At 49.4% G+C, this 23,649-nt stretch overlaps 1 protein-coding gene across 1 annotated transcript; it reads right to left on the bottom strand.

The window, feature by feature from the left end:
- Positions 1–4,479: 4,479 nt before the first annotated feature.
- On the bottom strand, positions 4,480–14,871 carry CACNG6 (calcium voltage-gated channel auxiliary subunit gamma 6; the record flags this gene model as incomplete). Its single annotated transcript, XM_080703336.1, has 4 exons — positions 14,182–14,871; positions 8,246–8,320; positions 5,987–6,124; positions 4,480–4,718 (listed from the first exon to the last, which is right to left on the bottom strand). The coding sequence occupies exons 1-4, from the start codon at positions 14,507–14,509 to the stop codon at positions 4,480–4,482; spliced, it is 780 nt and encodes a 259-aa protein (XP_080559462.1). The 5' UTR covers positions 14,510–14,871.
- Between the last annotated feature and the right edge of the window lie 8,778 nt (positions 14,872–23,649).

Here is a 23,649-nt window from a genome sequence, read left to right as displayed (position 1 = left end):
AATTTGCTGAGGCTGTCCTCAAACCTGTGATCCTCCTGTCTCAGCCTCCCAAGTACTGGGATTACAAGTGTGTACCATCATTCCCAGGTTTTTAATTTTGATTTTGAAACAGGGTCTCACTAGGTTAATGAGAGTCTCACTACTCGCTGAGGCTGTCCTTGAACCTGCGATCCTCCTGTTTTAGCCTCCCAAGTATTGGGATTATGGGTGTGTACCATTATGCCCAGCCCCAGTCCTGTTTTATTTTTTATTTGGCAATGGTCTTAAGTTGCTTAGAGAACTTACTAAATTGATGAGGCTGGCTGTAAACCTGTGATCCTCCTGTCTCAGCCTCTCAAGCACTCGGATTACAGGCATGTACTACCACAACTGATTTAATTTTTAATTTTAATTTTTGGTACTAGAGATTGATCCCAGATGCATTCCTCCTCTGAGTTACATCCCCAGTCATTTTCTTTTTTTTTTTTTTCTTTTGGTGGTACTGGGGTTCCTGGAAGCCCTTCTAACTCCAGGCTACATTCCCAGACCTATTTTTACATTTTTATTTGGAAACAGGGTCTCCTAAACCAGCGCGCGTGGCTGGCTTCGAACCTGCGCGATCCTCCTGTCTCTGCCTCCCAAGCTTGGGGATTACAAACGTGCGCCACCACGCCGGGCACCAGTCATTTTTATTTTTTATTATGAAACAAGGTCTTAGTAGGTTGCTGAGGCTGGCCTTGAACCTATAATCACAATCCCTCAGCCTCCCATGAGCTGCTCAGCCTGGCATGAGCCACTCTGCCAGGTTGCAGTATATTATTATATGCTATATAGAGACAGTTGTTCATAAGTTTTTGACTTTAGAAGGGTGCATTCAGTACAAAACATACTTTGGATTTTGAATCGTGATCTTACCCTAGGCTAGCGACACAGTGTTGAATACTCAGCCATGTGGGCTTGGACATCTCTGTGTCCAAGGCCAGTGGCCACGGGAGGGGGGCAGTGAACACACTATTACGCTGTGATGCTGAGCCGTGATATTTGTTCTGTTAGGTGTGTTGAATGCATTGACTTACAATATTCTGTATGTATTATGAGTTTATCAGGATGCAACCCCATTATGAATTGAGGACCACCTGCAGTTGTATTTGTAATTAAATACAGAGATATAGTCAGACAAAGAACATAAAGTCTTCAAAGGGAGGAGTAAGGTTTTTTTTTTTTTTTTTTTTTGTGGCACTGGGGTTCCTGGAAGCCCTTCTACCTCTGGCCTACACTCCCAGACCTATTTTTATTTTTGGAAACAGGGTCTCTTAAGCCAGCGTGGCTGGCTTCGAGCCTGCGCGATCCTCCTTGTCTCTGCCTCCCAAGCGTGGGGATTACAAGCGTGCGCCACCACGCCCGGCAAGGAGTAAGATTTGATATTCCACTGTATGGCTTGGTGACTACAGTTAGTAAGAGTTCACTATACACTTGAGCATTGCCAAGAAGGTGCATCTTAAATGTTCTCGCCACAAAACACAAGCAGTAGTCGGGCGTGGTGGCGCATGCACGCTTGTAATCCCAGCATTCCGGAGGCTGAGACCGGAGGATCGTGGTTCGTGGACAGCCTCAGCTACTTAGTGCGGCCCTTTGCAACTCAGTGAGACCCGGTTTCAAAATAAAAGAATAAAAATTAGGGCAGGGGGTGTGGCTTGGAGGTCGAATGCCCCTGGTTCCATTCCCAGTACCACAAAAAACAAACAAAAAAAAAACATGAGCAGTATGTGAAGTGATGGGTATGTTAATTAGCTTGATTTAAACCTTTGTGCCACTTATAAATATGTATACATATATGCGTGTATGTGTATACACACACATCACATTACATATTTTAAATACATACCCTTTTTTTTTTGTGGGTCTGGGGATGGAACTCAGGGGCATTTGACCTCTGAGCTACACCCCCTCCCCTATTTCTTTTTTTATTCTTTATTTTGAAACCAGGTCTCACTGAGTTGCAGAGGGCCTCACTAAGTAGCTGAGGCTGTCCGCGAACCGTGATCCTCCAGGTCTCAGCCTCCCAAATGCTGGGATTACAAGCGTGTGCCACCACGCCCGGCTTACATACCCTTTTTCTTTGGTACTGAGAATTGAACCCTACCTCTGAGCTACACCTCCAACCTTTTTTATTTCATTTATTTATTTATTTATTTTTGTGGTACTGGGGGTGAAACCCAGGACATTCTACCTCCAAGCGATATTCCCAGCCCTATTTTTTTATTCTTTGTTTTGAAACAGGGTCTCACTGAGTTGCAGAGGGCCTAAGTAGCTGAGGCTGGCCATAAACCGTAATCCTCCTATCTCAGTCTCCCAAATGCTGGGATTTCAAGTGTGTGCCACCACGCCTGACCCTTTTTTATTTTTAATATTATTAGTAAGTAAGTAAGTAAGTAAGTAAGTAAGTATACTTATTTTTGGTACTTGGGATCAGACACAGGGGTGTTCTACCTCTGAGTGACATCTCCAGACTTTTTTTTTTTTTTTTTTTGGTGGTACTGGGGATGGAACCCAGGGGCTTTCTACCTCCAGGCTATACTCCCAGACCTTTTTTCTATTTTATTTGGAAACAGGGTCTCACTAAGTTGCTGAGAGCCTCACTAAGTAGCTGAGGCTGGCTTCGAACCTGTGCGATCCTCCTGTCTCAGCCTCTCAAGGACTGGGATTAAAGGCGTGTGCCACCACGCCTAGATAAATATATATATATATATATATATATGTTTATTATATATACTTACACCTCAAAAATGCTGGAAATAAATGACAAATGAAGTTTTGATTCAGAAAAAGCAAAAACCCACATGACTTCTCGACTTCGGCATGTTGGCCACTCTGGGCAGATGTTTGCATTTGGGGCTTTCTGACACTGTAGGGTGTTCAGAGTGTCTCTGGCCTCCAACACTAGGGGCCGGTGTAGATGGCCCTCTTCTCTGTGTCCCTTCAAGTGGTCTTCCCTCTGTACATCTGTGTGTCCAAACTCCTGCTCCCCTTTTACAGGGACACCAGTCTTGGCTGGGTGTGGAGGCATGCACCTGTAATCTTAGTATTTGGGAGCTGAGACAGGAGGATGGCAGGTTCGAGGCCAGCCTAAGCAACTGAGAGAGGCCCTCAGTAATTTGACAGGAGACCTTGTTAAAATAAAAAATAAGCCGGGCATGGTGGTGCACGCTTGTAATCCCCACGCTTATAATCCCCGCACTTGGGAGGCTGAGACAGAAGGATCGCGCAGGTTTGAAGCCAGCCTCAGCTACTTAGTGAGACCCTGTTTCCAAATAAAATATAAAATAGGTCTGGGAGTGTAGCCCAGAGGTAGAAGGCCCCTGGGTTCCATCCCTAGTACCACACACACACACACACACACACACACACACACACACACAGCCGGGCGTGGTGGTGCACATTTATAATCCTAGTACTCGGTAGGCTGTAACAAGAGGATCACAGTACGTGCAGACAGCCTCAGCAACTTAAGGAGGCCCTGTGCAACTCAATGAGATCCTGTTTCAAAAGATTAAAAAAAAAATAGTGCTGGAAGTATAGTTCAGAGGTACAATGCCCCTGGGTTCCATCCCCACTACTGAAAAAAAAAAAAAATAGGGCTAGGGGTACAACTCAAAGGTAGAATGCCTCTGGGTTCAATCCCTAGTACCCTCCTTCAAAAAAAAAAAAGAATAAAAATAGGTTTGAGGGTGTTTCAATCCTCAGTACCACAAAATAAATAAATAGACGATAGATAGATGATAGATAGATAGATAGATAGATAGATAGATAGATAGATAGATAGATAGGCTGGGGGTGTTGCTTTTAGGTAGAATTCCCCTGGGTTCAACCCCTAGTACCAAAAATAAATAAATAAAAATAAATTGTTCTGTTTTCCTAACGGTTGTCTGCCAGTTCTTATGTGTGATTCGGGGGACAAGAGCATCACGTAGCAGGATTCTGCAGAGCACACGAGCTGCTCTGCTCTGACCCAGACAGACACACTCCACATCAAAGCTGTTCAGTTCCCAAACCTTTAATCACAAATCAGATCACAGTGAAGTCACAGTTACCTCCCCCCAAGCCCCGCCACAAGCTGCAGAGTCATCGTGGAAAGTCTCTCCTGCGAGAGATCCAACCAGATCTGGAAAATGAAGCCACCTCTCCTTCAGAGACCACCCCCCCCCGACCTCATCACCCACCCCACACCCTGTCTCCCCGTCAGGTTCCCATCAGCCTTCCCCAAGGAACCCTCGTTCTCAAAAAGCATCTTGCCGTCCCACCCCCAAGCGACCCAAATTCAGCCACCCAGGAAAAAATGTATTTACAGAGAGAAAAGGTGAGAAGATAAGAGGCTGGTTTGTGGATTAAATGTGGGCTCCGGAGCTGGAGCACAGTTTTTCTAGAAGATGGGGGGGTGGCTTATGGGGGACCACTAGAGAAGAAGGGTTCAGAGGTTGCCTGGAAAACACCCTGGAGGCTCTAGGCGGCTGGGTGTCCCCGTTTGGGGCAGAGTGACCCCCAGGGCCTAGAGGGCAGGGTGAGCCACAGAAAGCAGCCTCCCCCCAGCAGCAGGATCAAGCCCGCTGCCACTCCGCAGGCCAAGGACCAGGAGTACTCATAAGTCAGGCGGGGGGCCGGGGGAGGCCCGGGGCTGGCTCTCTTCAGCAGAGCACGCACGGAATGCCGGAACACCTCCAGGCTCACCAAGAGCAGCAGGCCTGCAGAGAGAGGAGAGGGTGGCCCCCAGCCCTGGACATCTCCCCCGCGACTCCCTGATCAACCCAGAAACCAAGGAGATCCTCTAGACCCTCCCGTTCATTCCTTTAGCAAAGGGTTGCCCCCAGATTCAACCATCAGGGATTGGAACTATTTTTTTTTTTTTTTTGGTGGTGGTGGTACTGGGGTCCCTGGAAGCCCTTCTTCCTCTGGGCTACACTCCCAGACCTAGTTTTACATTTTTTTAAAATTTGGAAACAGGGTCTCCTAAGCCAGAGCACGCGGCTGGCTTCAAACCTGCACGATCCTCCTGTCTCATCTCCCAAACTCGGGGATTACAAGCGTGCACCACCACGCCCGGCGGATTGTAACTATTTAAAAGTGAGAAACTAAGCCAGGCGTGGTGGCGCACACTTGTAACCCCAGCATTTGGGAGGCTGAGACAGTAGGATCACGGTTTGCGGACAGCCTCAGCTACTTAGTGAGGCCCTCTGCAATTCAGTGAGGCCCTGTTTCAACATAAAGAATAAAAAATAGGGCTGGGGGTGAAGCTCAGAGGCAGAATACCCTGGGTTCCATCCTCAGTACTGCAAAAAAAAAAAAAAAAAAAAAAAAAGTGAAAAATGATGTTGGTGCTGAACATATACAAATTCTTTTTTTTTTCTCTTTCTTTCCTTCTTTCTTTTTTCTTCTTTTTCTTCTGTTCTGTCTTTCATTTTCTGGTACTGGGGATTTGAACAGGGGCATTCTACTTCTGAGCTATATACCTCCAGCCCTGTTTTATTTTTTTATTTGGAAACAGGGTCTCACAAAGTTGCTGAGTCTGGCATTGAACCTATGATCCTCCTGTCTCAGCTTCCCAAATATGGGGATTACAGGTGTGCGCCACCATGCCTGGCTCAAGTTTTTGGTGTTACTGAAGACTGTATTTCACAAGGGACAGAGTTTCAGCTGGACCTTCAATTCAAAGAATACAACCATCCTTGCGGACCCCAACTCTCAAAGACTGTTTAGAGACCCTCTAATTTCCAGTCAACAGGGCTTAGAATTCTTCCCTCTGTGAGCCTACTGTAGCCTTTGGGCTTCCCCCCAAATCCCAGCATGCAGTGGTGTTCAGAGATTCCATCTCCCACCATGCAACAGTGCTTGGAGACCCTCTTCCCAGCATGCAACAGTGTGTACAGACCCTATGTCCCGGCATGCAATGATTCTTGGAGATCATGTCCTCCAAGAAGGCAAGGTCCTCTGCCTCCGGGCCGTCAACCCTCACCTGAGAGGCCAAAGCAGACAGCTCCAAGCCGGAGCAGGAACTCTGCACCTTTACTGAGCACCATGATGATACAGAGGCAGCCCAAGGCCATGGCCACCAGCCCCAGCACTGCTATCGCCGCAGCTGCTGTGTTCACCTCTGTGAGGAGGGGAGAGGGAAGGAGCAGAGAACACAAGTGAAGAAAATGTAGTCTCCCCTGTAGGGACCCAGGATCAGCAAGATGGCAGAGACGCTGGACTGGAGAAAAACTTCCAAGTAAGACATCCAGGCCAGTGTTTTACCAAGACTGTTGGTCGAAGAACTAAGTCTCAGAGAGGGTCAGTTACTTGCCTGAGGCCACAGAGCAAGGAGGGGCCAAATTGCCAACTGTGACTTATCACGCGGTCACCAACAGAAGAGGGTCACTATTTGTTTCCAGCTGGGTGTTTGGTAAAGACCTACTGTGTGCCAGGCTTCACATTCTGTCTATTCACAGTCTGTGTAGACTGCATCATCTCACTAAGTCTTTTAAAAAAAAAAACAAGCACAGCCGGGCGTGGTGGCGCACGCTTGTAATCCCCGCGCTTGGGAGGCTGAGACAGGAGGGTCGCACAGGTTCGAAGCCAGTCTCAGCTCCTTAGTGAGGCTCTCAGCAACTTACTGAGACCCTGTTTCCAAATAACGTATATATAAAAAAAAATAGGTCTGAGAGTATAGCCCGGAGGTAGAAAAGCCTGGGTTCCACCCCCAGTACCACCAAAAAAAAAAAAAAAAAGTAAAAAGTAAAAAGAAAAATAGGGCTGGGGATGTAGCTCAGAAATAGAATCCTCCTGGGTTCAACTCCCAGTACTGTAAAAAAGAAGGAGGAAAAAGAAAAGGAGGAACACAGGTTCAAGGACAGCCTCAGCAACTCAGCAATTTAATGAGGCTCTCAGCAACTTACTGAGATTGCTTCCATATAGGAAATAAAATTGATCTGGGGGTGTAGCGCAGAGGTAGAATGCCCCTGGGTACAATCCTGGTATGAAACAAAAACAAAACCAAAATTCAGGTAAGACTCATGCTATGGTCCCACTTCCGTGGCTGGTGGGGACGCTGGGGTGATGGAGAAGCCGGGCTTCACGTGGAAAGGGCTAAGTCTCAGGGTTACCCCGCGCTCCCCCCAAAGTAGCTACTCACCACACGCGGCCTGTTAGTTTTAAAATTTTTGATTTAGAGTAAACAAAACAAAAACCTAATTTCCCTCACCCAAATTTATTATTTTTTTTATATTGGGGATTGGTCCCAGGAGCATTCTACCTCCGAGCTACATCCCCAGCCCTATTTTATTTCTATTTGGAAACAGGGTCTTGCTAGATTAATGATTTGCTGAGTCTGTCCTCGAACCTGTGATCCTCCTGTCTCAGCCTCCCAAGCACTGGGATTACAAGCACGCGCAACCATATCCGGCTCAAAACTGATTTAGATTAAGCTAAATGAAGAACTCCCCTCACACCAGCCACGAGGCGAGGGGCTGCCGCGTGAGTCAGTGGTACGTTCAGAGCGTTTTCATTTCCACAGAAGGGCACGGCTTTACAGTCAGGCTTCTTCAAGTTTGAATCCCGCCTCTGCCACTTCCCGGGAAAGATTGTTTCAAGCATTTCTCATCTGGAAGATGAAAATAAAGCTCCTGCTCCATTGAATCGTGGCAAGAACTGGAGATGACATAAAACCCCCAGCGGCCAGGGGTGGTGGACGCACGCTTGTAATCCCAGCATTCGGGAGGCGGAGACGGGAGGATTGCAGTTAGCAGACAGCCTCAGCTACTTAGTGAGGCCCCCTGCAACTCAGTGAGACCCTGTTTCAAAATAAAAAATCAAAAAATAGGGCTGGGGATGTAGTTCGGAGGTAGAATTCCCCTGGGTTCCGTCCCCAGTGCCGTAAAAATACATAAATAAATAAAAATAAATATAAACACAAATAAAAAACCAAGCGCTGCGCTTGTCCCAGAATTCTAAGCACCTGTTTGTGAGATGTTACGGTGCTGTTCACAGAGGGGGACTGCAACTTATCCAAGGTCACACAGCCCATGGTAAAGGTAAAGCAGAAGGTCAGAGCCATCAGGCACAGGGTCTGGAAGACCAGGTCCCCGACCTTGACTCTACCACCATGCTCCCCAAAGATGGGACAGCCGCAGATTAGAGAGGCCAGCCAGCCTGGGGGCGAAGCCGAGGAGCAGAGCATGTGATTCCTCTAGCATTTCCCCCACCCCACCCCTTGTCATGGGGTTAAAGTTCTCACCTTTCTTTGTGGTTCTCTGGAAGATGTGAACATTTTTCCCAGTGGTGAAGAACTTAAAGTAGGTACAGTTTGCTTCTACAAGAGCAGGGGAGAGAAAGGGAAGGAGATATGAGGGACCCTGTGTAAGCCTGGGGCCAGCTAGTTCACAGATGTTAACATCAGCGATCTGAGCAGGTAATGCTCAGGGATTTATTTATTTATTCATTTTTGGTGGTACTGGGGGTGGAACCCAGAGGCTTTCTACCTCCGGGCTATACTCCCAGACCTTTTTTATATTTTATTTGGAAACAGGGTCTCACTAAGTTGCTGGAAGCCTCACTAAGTAGCTGAGGCTGGCTTCGAACCCGTGCGATCCTCCTGTCTCAGCCTCCCAAGCGCGGGGATTACAAGCATGCGCCACCACGCCCGGCACATTTGACAGATTTTAAGATCAGCGATCTGAGCAGATAATGCTCAGAGATTTATTTATTTATTTATTTATTTATTTATTTATTTATTTTTGGTGGTACTGGGGGTGGAACCCAGAGGCTTTCTATACTATACTATACTCCCAGACCTATTTTCTATTTTATTTGGAAACAGGGTCTCACTAAGTTGCTGAGAGCCTCACTAAGTAGCTGAGGCTGGCTTCAAACCCGTGTGATCCTCCTGTCTCAGCCTCCCAAGCGCGGGGATTACAAGCGTGCGCCACCATGCCCGGCAATGCTCAGAGATTTAAATGCCATTTCATGCCACCCCGAAACCCAGGGGCTGAGATATCAACACAGAGCTCCAAGTTCTAGATCTCTGGCTTCAAGTGGGCCATTAACCTGGCTGGACCTCTGAGGTTTCCTTCTTAAAATGAGATAAGCTGGGCATGGTGGCTCAAGCTTGTAATTCCAACATTTGGGAGGCTGAGACAGGAGGGTTGCAGTTTGAGGCCAGCCTCAGCTACTTAGTGAGGCCCTCTGCAACTTAGTGAGACCCTGTCTCAAAATAAAGAATACAAAATAGGGCAGGGGGTGTAGCTTGGAGGTCAAATGCCCCTGGGTTCCAATCCCCAGACCCACACCAAATAAATAAATAAATAAAAATAAAAATAGGGCTGGGAAGCCGGGCGTGGTGGCGCATGCTTATAATCCCAGCATTTGGGAGGCTGAGACCAGAGGATCGCGGTTCACGGACAGCCTCAGCTACTTAGTGAGGCCCTCTGCAACTCAGTGAGACCCTGTTTCAAAATAAAGAAAAAAAAAATAGGGCAGGAGTTCAGAGATAGAATGCCCCTGGGTTCCATCCCCAGACCTGAAAAAAAAAAAAAAAAATAGGGAATAGGGCTGGAGGTGTAGCTTGGAGGTAGAATGTCCCTGGGTTCCATTCCCAGTACTGCAAAATTAATTAATTAATTAATTAAAATGAGATAATGATTTTAGCCAGATGTGGTGGTGCATGCCTATAATCCCAGGACTTGGGAAGGTGAGATAGGAGGATTGCAGATTTGAGGCCAGCCTCAGTAACATAGTGAGACTCTCAGCAACTAAGTGAGACCCTGCTCCAATATAAAAAAATAAATAATTAAACAGGGGTTGGATATAAACAGGGGTATAGATCAGAGGTAGAATGTCCCTGGGTTCAATCCCCAGTATCAAAGCAAATAAATAAAAGTTAAAAAGGGCCAGGCATGGTGGCACATGCTTGTAATCACAGAATTTGGGAGGCTGAGACAGGTGGATTGCAGGTTCAAGGACAGCCTCAGGAACTTAGTGAGGCCCTCTGAAACTTAGTGAGAATAAAAAGAATAAAATAGGGCTGGAGGTGTAGCTTGCAGGTAAAATGCCCCCTGGGTTCCATCCCCAGTACTCCCCCCACACCCTCTAAAAAATTTTTTTAAAAGGGCTGGGGTTGTAGTTTGGAAGGTAGAATGCCCTTGGGTTTGATCCCCAGTATCAAAATACATACATAAGCCGGGCGTGGTGGCGCACGCTTGTAATCCCCGCGCTTGGGAGGCTGAGACAGGAGGATCGCACGGGTTCGAAGCCAGCCTCAGCTACTTAGTGAGGCTCTCAGCAACTTACTGAGACCCTGTTTCCAAATAAAATATAAAATAGGTCTGGGAGTATAGCCTGGAGGTAGAAAGCCTCTGGGTTCCACCCCCAGTACCACCACCAAAAAATAAATAAATAAATAAATAAATAAATAAATAAATAATACATACATAAATAAATAAAAATTAAAAGGGTTGGGAGGTGGTGTAGCTTGGAGATAGAATGCCCCTGAATTCAATCCCCACTACCAAAAGGAAAAAAAAAAAAAGGGAGGGGGAGAGAAAGATGATAATCTTCGTGGCTCCTTCCTGTGGATTCGTTGAGGGTAAAGTGGGATTAGAAATGGATAATCACTTTATCCAACAAAGGACGCCAAGATGCAGGTAACCGGAAGCTAACGGATTCAGAAAAGATTATTATTTCCCGTCCTGGACACACAAAGAGCTCCTGCAGATGAGCAGGGGGAGGGAGGTAACCCAAGTGAACAGTGGGCAAAGGTTCTGAATAGTCATCCACAGAAGAGGGAGGCTGGATACCTCACAAGTACATGAGGAGAGGCTCCCCTCCAGCGAGAATCAGAGCGCCGCAGCTGAAGCCAGCGGGGAGGCGCCACTTCAGATCAATTAGATGGGCCAATATTAAAAGCGCAATAGCAAGCATCGGAAGGATAAGAGGGAGCAGCTGGGAGTGTTAACTGGTCCTGGTCTTTTTGGAAAGGACCGTGACATACTTTGAAAAAGAAATTACAGTCACGTGCCGAGTAATGACGGTTCAGACAGTGATGGACCACACATGGAATGTAGGTCCCTTGAGATAGTACCACAGCCGGGCGTGGTGGCGCACGCTTGTAATCCCCGCGCTTGGGAGGCGGAGACAGGAGGATCCGCAGGTTCGAAGCCAGCCGCGCTGGCTTAGGAGACCCTGTTTCAAAAATATAAAAAAATAGGTCTGGGAGTGTAGCCCGGAGGTAGAAGGGCTTCCAGGAACCCCAGTACCACCGAAAAAAGAAAAAAGAAAAAAGAAATCGGATGCTTTCCCTAATATGTGAAAGCTAAGGAGAAATGGGTCATAGGAGGAACTCTAGATGAAAATGGAAATCCTAGCCGGGCGTGGTGGCGCACACTTGTAATCCCCGTGTTTGGGAGGCTGAGACAGGAGGATCGCACAGGTTTGAAGCCAGCCTCAGCTACTTAGTGAGGCTCTCAGCAACTTAGCGAGACCCTGTTTCCAAATTAAAAAAAAAAAAAAAAAAAAAGGTCTGGGAGTATAACCCGGAGGTAGAAAGCCTCTGGGTTCTACCCCCAGTACCACAAAAGAAAGAAAGAAAGAAAGAAAGGAAGAAAGAAAGAAGGAAAGAGAGAAGGAAAGAGAGAAGGAAAGAAAGAAAGAGTGAATAAAAATGGAGCTGGGTGTGTAGCTCAGAGATAAAATGTCCCTGGGTTCCATCCTCAGTACTAAAAAAAGAAAAGAAAAGAAAAGAAAAACATGGTGTTGAACAGGAAAATATGAATTAAATTATAAATTCAAAAACAAGCAGGGCACAGTAGGTACTAATCCTAGTACTTGGGAGGCTTAGACAGGAGGATGGCAGGTTCAAGGCCAGCCTCAGCAACTGAGTGATACCCTGTTTCAAAATTAAAAAAAAAAAAAATACAAAGGGCTAAGGGTGTAGCTTGGAGATAAAATACCTCTGGGATCAATCTCTAGTACCCCCTTAATTTTTTTTTAAAATAGAATAAAGCAAGGTAAGGCCATGCCCATCTGTACTTGGGAAGCTGAGGCAGGAAGACTGCAGGTTCGAGACCAGCCTCAGCAATTAAGCAAGACCCTGATTCTAAATTTTAAAAAGGGCTGGGGGTGTAGGTTGGAGGTAGAATGCCCCTGGTTTCAATCCCCAGAACCAAAAAATAAATAATAATTTTAAAAATGGGTGAAGTCCCTCCAGACCAGTAGAGGGGACAGAAAGGAATATGAGGGATCCTATCTTCTGCAGTGAGGTAGGGGGTACCCTCCCTGGAATAGTGAGGACCTTTGGGATTTATTTCGGTCTCCTCCTCCTCCTCCTCCTTCTGTACTGAGGGTTGAACTCAGGGCCATTCTACCTCTGAGCTATACTCCATCCTTATTTATTTCATTTTTGAAACAAGGTCTTGCTAGGTTGATGAGAGTCTCACTACTTGCTGAGGCTGTCCTCCAACCTGTGATCCTCCTGTCTCATCCTCCTAAATACTGGGATTGCAAGTGTGTGCCACCACACCTGGCTTCTCTGAACTACTGAGATGTAGTACAGCACAGTTCTTAGGAACAGAGACTTAGGCCAAGATTTAAATCCCAAATAACTAAGCTGGGCGTGCGGCACGCGCTTGTAATCCCAGTACTTGGGAGGCTGAGACAGGAGGATCGCGGGTTCAAAGGCAGCCTCAGCTACTTAGTGAGGCCCTCCACAACTTAGTGAGACCCTGTCTCAAAATTAAAAAAAAAAAAAATCAAAACTCGGGCTGGGAATGTAGCTCAGAGGTAGAATGCCCCTGGGTTCAACCCCCAGTACCACACGCATACACACAAAAGAATCCCAAATAACTAGCCTGGGTGCACAAGCTAAGCCACTGTCATTTCTTGCTTCTTATTTTTCTCTTCTAAAGAATGAGAGTGGTGGTAATTCCTCAGGGGGTTGCTATGACAGCTAACGTGTTAACGCATGTGAAGTCCTCAGAACAGAGCCCGGCACTATATAAGCATCTCATGTTTTTATTCTTAGGGCGGCCCATTTTGCAACAGCGCAGGACCACCCTGCCTGCGACGCTGAGGGATGATAGCTCATCTGCAGAAACAAAGTCAAAGTGTTTAAGAAGCCATCTGGACAGAGGAATAGCAAGGGCTTGTGACATCCTATGTTGGGCCTTATGTACAAAAGACATCACGGGGAGAGAAGTCAGGAGTGAGCAAAACATTGTGTGGAGCCCAGAGGGATGGGAGAGATTCTCTGAGGGATACTGGGATGATAAGACATACTCTGGACACCTCACACGGGCAACAGACATATGATGTCCTGGATGGGCTTAGAGGGGTTTGGGATATTTTCCACGAGTGGACAGAGGTGGAGTGAGCGTCTATCCAGTTCCCAAAGGGTGTAGAATATTGATCACACTGGTGTAAGAAAGCCACGTGGTGCAAGGCTCGCCCCTGAGAGAGCGTGAGGTATGGGATAGCCCTCTTGCATGGCTGTGGGTAAAAGATCCACTGTGTGGGAAAGAGAGGAGAAACTCTCCCATAGAGAAAACAAGACAGGCTGGGTGTCTGACCTGGGCACTTAGAGATGAGAGAGAAAAGAAACAGGCCGTCTACAGGCAGCCCGAGGTCGATCTGGGATGCCGAGAGGTGCCTGGTGAGGGCTTCCTCTGTGAATCTGCAGGTGGGGAACTGGCACAGAGTCTGCCAGTTCTTTGGAGTGGGCATCAGGGCTCCTGAGTGGGAGTGCAGCTGTCTCAAGGTGGGAAGAGGCTGTCTCTGTCCGGGCACAGGCTCTCTCTGGGAGTACAGGCTGGTGTGGGGCACAGGCCATGGCTGGAAGACAAGCTTCAAGCCCCAAGTTCTCTGGGAGTAAGCCTTAGGAAGATAAATGATCCCTCTGCAGTTTCTGAGAGTACAGGTTAACCTTTGCACAGGCTCTTTCTGGGGTATAAGTGCTCTCCTGGGGGGCTCAGACTTCCTCTGGGGGCATGGGCTCTTTCTGGGGTACAAACTTTCTCCTGGGGGCTCAAACCTTCTCTGGGAGCAGAGGCCCCTTCTGGGGTACAAGCTCTCTCCTGAAAAGAGAGATCAGGCCTTCTCTGGGGCAGGCTCTCTCTGGGGCATAGTTTCTGCAGACACGGGCTTCTCTCTCACTGTCTAGGAACAAAAACCCAGGGCTCTCACCTCCTGGCAGCTCCGCAGGGCCACAGGTCTCCCGGTCCTCGGGCACATCCGCCTGCCACAGCCGCTTGGTACACACCTTCCACAGCCCCAGGTGGGCGGCGTCACAGACAGCGCTGCCGTTGGTCTTGTAGGTGTTGAGTTCCACCCAAAACTCAGTGCCTACCGCCAGCACGGCCAGCGTGGCTCCCACGGCGGCCAGCAACAGCACCAGCTTAATCTTCCCCTCACGCTCCGGAGTCAGGAGGACACCCTGCTGCCCCTGAGCACGCCGCCGGCCCGCCCGCCGCCGGTCCTCCTCTTGCATAAAGAAGTTGGACCACATCATCATGCTGACTACGGATGGGGGCTTGGGCCGGGTTCAAGGAGGCAGAGCTGAGGAGGGGTCCTGAAAGATGGAAAGAGGGGCAGGGGAGCGGCCTGGGGTCCTGAAGGGAGTTGGGGCTCAGTGTAGGCTGAAGGACAAGAGAGGAAGATCCGAACCTCAAATGGGGGAGTCCAGGTGGCCTCTGGGGCTCAGAAGAAAAAAAAAAAGAAAAAAACTAGATTCCTGGGCTGGAGAGGCCTCCTAGGTCCAGTGGAGCATCTGGGGTACCCATAAGAACTCAGCAAAGAAGACACAGCCCAGAGAAACAGCGGGATTCCCCCTGAGGCTCACCTACCCCAAAGGGGGTGTCTGAAGAGTTCAGAGGAAAAGAGACCTACCATCCAGTCTTTGAGGGGCTGCTCCCGGGTCCCCACTAGGCCTCAGAGTTTGGGGGCCCAAAATGGAGTACTGAGGCCTTCTGTGTGATGCAATAGGGGTTCCTTTGGACTCAGTTTGAAAAGGGAGGACTTGGGACCCCTCCAGGGTACAGAAGGAGAAGAATTGGGGTGGGATCTCAGAGAGGCAAGGAGATACCCCAGCATTCATAGCATATCTGCAGAGTCCTGGCTGCGATTCAGAGGAGGGCTGGGGGCCCACTGGAAGGGGGATGGGGCTCTCCCTAGCCACTCAGAGGAAATCCCAGAGCTTTCTAACGAGACTGAAAAACAGGACCCACGGCTGGAATTTAGAAAAGGAAGCTGTGGTATATGCCCCTATGGCTCAGGACGGGGACCGGAGGCCCCCACTGGGTTTCAGCTCAAGGAGCTGTGGTCCGCTCTGCGGCTCAGAAAACGGGGGACGAAGTATTTGGGGTTCACAGGAACACAGGGACCCAGAAGGGGCTCTGAGTCCTTTCGGGGTCACTCTGCTCCCCCTCCCCCAGGCTCCCAGGGCCTGCCTGGCCGGGAGGGCTCCAGACTCAGCTCCAGGCCCCGCGCTCCCCTCGGGCCTCCCACCCCAGCCTCCCGGGCAGGGGCCCCTCTGGCTCTCCTGCCTCGGCGCAGCGCGGACCCCAGCTCCGCGACGCTTCGGGACTTCAGGCTCTGCACGCCTCCGCCCGCTCGGCCCGCCGGGCTCGCTCCCGGCCTCGCCCCATCCGCCCACCCCTCGCCCTCCCGGCTATTTCGGGCTCGACCCGTAAATAACACCCGCACCTGTCGCCGGCGCCTGTTGCCATAGGGATCCCGGGTATTTTAAGGGGACAAGGGGGATGGGGAAGGACGGCTGGGGAGGAGGGGCTGGGGGCCGGGTCTTGAAGCTGAATCCCAGAGACATTTCCTGAAGGATCAAGGGGTGGGGCTGGAAGCTCAAACTCCAAAATCTCTCAAGTGACGGAGTTTGGATTTCTGTCTGGGGTTGGGCAGACTGAGAGGCTGGACTGCTGGTTATTAGGGGAGAGAAGGCTACAGCTGGACCCCTGGGTCTGAGGGAGGAGGGCTGGGGCGTGAACCCCTGTGTCTGAGGGAGGAGGGCTGGGATGTAGACCCCTGTGTCTGAGGGAGGAGGGCTGGGCCTGGACCCCTGGGTCTGAGGGAGGAGGGCTGGGCCTGGACCCCTAGGTCTGAGGGAGGATGGCTGGGCTTGGACCCTGGGTCTGAGGGAGCAGGACTTGGATCTGGACCCCTGGATCTGAGGGAGGAGGGCTAGAGTTTGGACCCCTGGGTCTGAGAGAGGAGGGCTGGGGGCCTGGACCCTTGGGTCTGAGGGAAAAGAGCTTGATCTAGACCCCTGGGTCTGAGGGAGCAGGGCTTAGATCTGGACCCCTGGGTCTGAGGGAGCAGGGCTTGGATCTGGACCCCTGGGTCTGAGGGAGGAGGGCTAGAGTTTGGACCCCTGGGCCTGAGGGAGGAGGGCTAGGATCTGGACCCCTGGGTCTGAGGGAGGAGAGCTTGGATCTGGACCCCTGGGTCTGAGGGAGGACAGCTGGGGCCTGACTCTTGGGCCTGGGGGAGGAGGACACTAGGGCCAGAATTGTGGTCTTCAAGGGTGGAAGGATTGATTCCTGGGCTGGGGTTCCGTCCCCTAGGAAGGAAAGAGGCAGGCCTCAGGGAGGATCATGATTGGACACAGGAATCAGAGCCATAGTCCTCTTCATCAAATTTATTATACGGGGCACCCCTGGGGAACCTTCCATGCAGTTTCAGCTCCCCCAGGGGCAGGGACAGGGGACAGCCGTGTGGCATGGCAGCAGGGCCTGATCATCAACCCCTCACTCCCTCCCTCAGCCCTTTTGTGGACTGCCCAGGTGGGACCCATCTTCCACCAACTCTTGCTTAGAATGGCTGCCACAGCCTGGTGCCTGACCTGACCAGGGCTCTGCAGCACGGTTGCCTCTGGCTGGCCCCTGCTCTGGACTCTCTTCCCCTGGAGCATACGATGCCCTGGATGTGATTGTGTGCTGTATGTCTGGCTCTCCCCCTGGCCTGGGGCAGGAGCCGGGAATCCTCAGCACTGCCTAGCTCAAGGTCGGGTACACAAGCAAACTCGGAAAACCTGGCCAGTGTGAATGAATGAACAGATGAGCAAGAGAATAGCCAGATAAAGTGCAAAGACACACAGATGTCCCCTCCCACGCTGGGGAAGGTCCTGCTGTTTCCTTGTGCCTGTGGGCCTCACCACAGGACACCTCCGTCTGGATGCTGCTTGTCTGTGACACCAGGACTGGGAGACACAGCTCTGAGGTTGCAGGGCCTGGCACTTGGAAGTCTGAATAAATCTTTTTTTTTTTTTTTGGGGGGGGGGGTTAGTGGGCATCTAACCTCCGAGCTACATCCCAAGCCCTTATATTTATTTATTTTTATTTTGAAACAGGATCTTGGCTAAACTACTGAGGCTGGCCTTGCATCTACCATCCTCCTGTCTCAGACTCCCAAGTGTTAGGATTACAGGCCTGTGCCACTGCGCTGGGGTCTGAATCTTCATTTCAGAACATTAAAAAAAAAATCCTGTGTTTTTTTCCCCCTTGGCGCTACCGGGTCTTCCCGGGTCTGGACAGGTTCCAGAGGCGCACCAGACAGATGTGGGATACGGTGAGTGCTGGAAGGTCGGCAGAGCATCCTTCAGAACCTCTCTTCCCTACCCCTCAATTTGTCTCCCCATTTCTCAATCCTGCTACTGTAATAGCTCTCTGCACACAGGGTGTCTTTTTCTGCCTTCCCCACTTCCCTTTCTCTCCTTTCTGTGTCATTTTCACATCAACAAATAATCCTAATAACTGCCTGGATGCTATCCTTCTTTCCCCAAGTTCTCTCCCCACCCCCCCTCACACTAGCAGGGCTTCCATCCCAAAACCAAACTGAAATGGCCTCCTTTTGAGATCAGCCTGGCCCACGGTAGCAAACCCGATGTTCACTCCGCTCCTGGATCCTCCTTTGAATCTCAGCAGATTCGCCACAGCCTGCCAGCCATCGCCTTCCCCCTTCTTCCGACAACACTGTACTGCTTTCTCCTACTTTCTGCCTACCTCCTGGGCACTCCCTCGGGCTTCTTTGCTCCATTCTCTTCTCGCTCAGTGTTGCTGACCCTGCAGGCTCTCTTCTCTGTCCAAATCCACCCACTGAAAGCCTCTTCTGTGGCTTCCAGTGTCTCCTATATGCTGACATTTCCAAAACTTATGCTTCCAGCCACGACCTCTCGGCCACTCTTGTCTCACATATCCAACTGGCTACCCGATACTTGCACTTGGACTTCCCACGGGACTCTCCAACCTGACACATCTGAACCAGAACCCTCCATTCCTCCTACCAAATCCTGTTTCCCCCTCGCTAGCAATACCATTAGCACCCACCCAACCTGTGCAAGCCCAGCTCAGATTCCTCCCTTCCTCTGGCCTTGGCTTCTCTCCAGTCTTCCCTTATTCATCTGTCTGGCCACCTATGTACACACGACATCCCCAAATGCCACACCCCTAACTCTCTCGCTTCCATTTCTGACGCCTGATTCTATTCCCAGCACAGCAACGCAATCCTGTTATTGTTTTGTTTAAATAAAAATATGATCCTGATGTGTTTGTGCTCAAAATTCAGCAAGGACTTCCCATCTGATCCATCTGATCTGGGATAAAGTTCAAGTTTCTTCCCAGGGCTACAAGGTCTGCTGATCAGCCCTTGGCCTGATGCACTTTGGACTTCTTACCCAATCTATGACACACACATCTCATTCATTCATATTCTCCCCTTCTCTTCTCTCTCTCTCTCTCTCTCTCTCTCTCTCTCTCTCTCTCTCTCTCTAAAAATTGAACCTAGGTGCATTCTACCCCTGAGCTATACTCCCAGCCCTATTTTATTTTGTTTTGAAACAAGGTCCCATTGAGTTGCTGAGGGCCTCACTAAGTAGCTGAGGCTGGCTGAGAACCTGCGCTCGTCCTGTCTCAGCCTCCCAAGTTCTGATATTACAAGGTGCACCACCACGCCCGGCTCTGTCCATCCTTGATTGCCCTGATCATCACAAGAGCCTCCTTGGAAAACTGGTGCTCACTCAGCTTTTTACTGCCACCTTTGGTGTGAGAATTCATCCCCCCGAATCTTCCAACCCCCCTTACCCACTCACCATACACATCTCTGTTTAAATGTTACCTCTGCATTCAGGTGTTCTCCAAACAGTTTATATAGTTAGTGTCCTTATCTGTCATCCGGTCTAATTTCTAAAGCACTTTTTGGTTACTGAAATTATTATTGTTATTGTTGTTGTACTGGGATTGAGCCCAGAGGCATTCTACTTCTCAGCTATACTCTCAGCCATTTTTATTTTTTATTTGAAACAGAGACTCACTACATTGTTGATGGTCTCGCTAAATTGCCAATCCTCCTGTCTCTGCCTCCCAAGTACTGGGATCACAGGAATGGGCCACCACACCCAGCCTGAGTATTTCTTGAATTCAAGAAATAGCCAAGAGCTGAGCATGGTGACGCATGCTTGTAATCCCAGCATTCAGGAGGCTGAGACAAGAGGATCACGGTTCGCAGACAGCCCCAGCTACCTAGTGCCGCGTGTTGCAACTTAGTAAGACCCCGTTTCAAAATAAGAATAAAAATAGGGCAAGGGGTTTAGCTTGGAGGTTGAATGCCCCTGGGTTCCATCCCCAGACCTGCAAAAAAAAAAAAAAAAAAAGTCAAGAAATGGAGCATTTCTTTATGTGTGCTTCTAAGTCTTCATGTTTCTCTCTTTTATCTTTTTTTGTGTGTGTGTGTGGGGGGGGGACTGAGATTTGAACACAGGGTTCCAAGTTATACCCCCGACCTCTTTAAAAAAATTTTTTAAATTTTTGTGGTATTGGGGGTTGAACCCAGAGGCATTTATCTCTGAATTACACTTCTAGACCTTTTTTCTTGCTTTTTTTCTTTTTGGTGGTACTGGAGGTGGAACCCAGAGGCTTTCTACCTCTGGGCTATACTCCCAGGCCCATTTATATTTTATTTTGGAAACAGGGTCTCACTAAGTTGCCGAGAGCCTCACTAAGTAGCCGAGGCTGGCTTCGAACCTGCGCGATCCTCCTGTCTCAGCCTCCCAAGCGCAGAGGTTACAAGCATGCGCCACCATGCCCGGCTTGACCTTTTTGTTTTGAAACAGAGTCTCACTAGGTTTCTGAGAGTCTCACTTTGTTGCTAAGTCCCATGATTCTCCTGTCTCAGTCTCCCAAATATGGGGATTACAAGCATGTGCCACAATGTCCAGTTCTATGTTTTATTTTGAAACAGCAGCTCACTTTATCTCCGCTCTATCTCTGTCGCTTATTTCTCTGTAGAGTTCTGCAGGGTGTGTGTGTGTGTGTGTGTGTGTGTGTGTGTGTGTGTGTGTGTAGGTATCTTTTGGGAGGAAGAGTGCTGGGCATCTTTGCAACTTCTCTGATTTACACTTTTTCAATTTGTCTTCCCCTCCCTGAGTCTTTGCTGGCCCGCCCTTCCTTCCTTCCTTCCTTCCTTCCTTCCTTCCTTCCTTCCTTCCTTCCATCAGGGATTGAACCCACCATGGGCATCCTACTGCTGCCCCTTTATGTTTTTGTTTTGTACTGCTGGGGATCCAACCCAGGGCATTGTGCTTGCAAGGCAAACACTTTACCACTGAACTACACCCCAGCCCTTATGTTTTTATTTTGAAACAGGGTCTGGCTACATTGCCCAGGCCAGATGTGGTCTCAAACCTGTGATCCTGTTTCAGCCTCCTAAGTACTGGTATTGCAGGTGTGAGCGTCTCGCCTGGCCCTCTCTGCCCTTGTACTATGTCTCCATTCTTGCTTACCCTGTTGAGCCTTTGGACTGTAGGAGCCATTATGTCCTGACCTGTTCTGCCTTCCGGCACCAAATGTGCCCCTTCAACTTCAACTTCATCCTTCCTTGTCCCTCTTCTCTCCACATTTCTTTCTCCCTACACTAAGCCTTTCCAGTCTAGTTTGTTTCCCTTTCTCTACACTTTCCATCCCCTCTCCCTCCCCCCTTTCTCCCTCTCCCTCTCTCATCCCTCTACAGGAGTCCAGAAGCAGGTTTGCAAGGTCTACCTCCAGTCCCTTCCCCCCTTGGCCCCACCCCTTCTCCTGCCTCCCATTCCCATGGCAACCTTTGGCCACATTGGCCAGTCATTTCCTCCCTTGTACCCTGAGCCAGCATCTGTCTCACCACCAGGATGGGAGGAGCCCTACGCTCTACCTCCCAGGGAATGAGGCACACAGGAGACCTCCGGGAAACATTTGCTGAGCACAAGAAGTCAAGCGGCGCCATCCCTCTGCCTTCTCAGTGACCTTGAAATCCACCCCTCCTCCCCACCAGTCACCCCTTCCCCCTGCCCTTGGAAAGTTCACACCCCTTAACCTGGAACAGGGCACCATTAGACTAGGGCTGGTAGACTGCCAGCCTCACCTCCCGACCTGACCTTGGATTTCAGCATCACAGGGGTATTAGCATTGCCCCCAATACACACTGCTGTTTCGCCTAGCAGGAGTTTGCTGGGAGAGAGCTTCTCCTTCACCACCTAGCAGACACCTGCTCACCCATCTGACTTCTCTCTCTTTCCTTCTTTTACACCCCAGCCCTATTTTTAAATTTTTTTTTTTTTTTTGTGATTCTGGGGTTCCTGGAAGCCCTTCTACCTCTGGGCTACACTCCCAGACCTATTTTTTTATATATTTTTTTTCTTTGGAAACAGGGTCTCTTAAGCCAGCGTGGCTGGTTTCGAACCTGCACCATCCTCCTGTCTCAGCCTCCCAAGCATGGGGATTACAAGCGTGGGCCACCATGCCCGGCCCTATTTTTAAGTTTTTAAACAGGGCTTCAGTGAGTTGCAAAGGGCCTTACTAAGTAGCTGAGGTTGGCCGTGAACTGCAATCCTCCTGTCTCAGCCTCCCAAATACTGGGACTACAAGTGCGTGCCACCACACCCAGCTCACCTGCTCATTTTCTTGGTACTAACTTTTTTGTTTGTTTGGTGTGTGTGGTACTGGGGATTGAACCTAGGGGCATTCTACCTTTGAGCTACACTCTCCAGCTCCTTTTTTTTTCCCCTTTATTTTTCAAACAAGGTCTTACTAAATTGCAGAGGGCCTAAATAGCTGAGGCTGTCCTAGAACCTGCAATCCTACTGTCTCAGCCTCCCAAGTACTGAGATTACAGCCGCCACCATGCCCTGCCAGTACTAGGTATTAAACCCAGGGTCATTCTACCTTAGAGCTATACTTCCAACCCTTTTTATTTTTTGTTTTGAAATAGGGTTTATATTGCCTAAGTCTGGCCTCCTAAATACTGGGATTACAAGTGTGCACCACCAGGCCCAGCTGCCTGCTCTTCCTTTTAAGAGCCAGACTGGGCATCACATTCTCTGGAAGCTTTCCCTGCCCACACCTGCCTATTGGTCACACTATTGTGTCCCACAGGGCCCGTTAACCCCTTTACAACGCTGCTTCCCTGCCTGCCTGTGACTTGGATGAAGCTAGGCTCCTTCAGAGCGGGACTAGAATCTGTTTTACCTCTGGGGATCCAAGTCGTAACTCACTGCCTGGTGTATGAGCAGGTGCTCAGGAACATCAGTGGGGGTTAGACGAGTTGATGAGTGAAACATGGATTCCCTAAGTCTCCATGATCCTCCTGCACACAGATGCCAAGCCTGCGCTTCATTATTTGTGTAATTATGCGTTTCCTCCACCGGTGTGAATTTTAAGGGCCAGTGCCTGTGTTTGATGCTGTATTTCAGTAGTCTCTACCTCTATTTTTTTTTTGTTGTTGTTGTTACTGGGGATTGGACCCGGGGGGCATTCTGCCTCTGAGCTGTACTCCCAGCCCTTTTTAAAAAATCTTTTATTTTGAAACAGGTTTCAGATAAAGTTTGCTAAGTTGCTGAGGCTCTTTGCTAAATTGCTAAGGCTGGCCTTCAACCTGCAACCCTCACAGTCTCAGTCTCCCAAGTACTAGGATTACAGATGTGTACCACCAACGGGCTCTTACCTGAGTTCCTTTTTCTCTCTGGACACCACTGCTATTGCACTCTTACTTAACGCTATTCCTTGGCCATTCAAAATAAATCTAACCTATGAGCTCCAGCACAACCTGACCCTCTGTCTCCAGCCTCTTCCGACCAGCCCGGCTCACTACACCAGGGCCTCAGCACATGCTGTTTTCTGCCTGTGATGCCTGACTCCAGCTCTACCTGGCCAGCGTTTTATCCGTGTCTGTGAAAACAGTTCTTTTTCTTACACACTGGGTGAAGCCCCTTCTCCATGGAGCATCTCAGGGATCTCCTACATCCTAACTGCAACTTACTGTGTGAGTCCACGATTCTCTGATTAATGTCCATCTCACAAGATCTAAAGCCCGGGCGTGCCAGAAACTCTGTTTTTCTTCCTTCTATAAGCTCAGCATTCAGCACAATGCCTAGCAGTTAAACACACGAATTGCCAGTAAAGTATGAATGAGTCCTTCTCTGTGCCCGCGCGTTTATGCCCCTTCCCGGAGCCTTCTTATGTTCGAGCACCTGCTGTGTTAGTAAGCCCTTGTGGAAAGATGAATGAGAAAGCGAACAAACGCCTGAGTCCATCCCTGGTGTCCTCGGTCGCTTCTCTTGATCTGTCTCTTTATGGAGAACATATATATAGAGAGAGATAGTTGGCAGGTGTAACTCAG

Source organism: Muscardinus avellanarius (assembly GCF_963383645.1).
Source record: "Muscardinus avellanarius genome assembly, chromosome: 10".
Taxonomy (NCBI): domain Eukaryota; kingdom Metazoa; phylum Chordata; class Mammalia; order Rodentia; family Gliridae; genus Muscardinus; species Muscardinus avellanarius.
The sequence above is the reverse complement of the archived record's forward strand: the minus strand, read 5'-3'. Positions and strand labels throughout refer to the sequence as shown.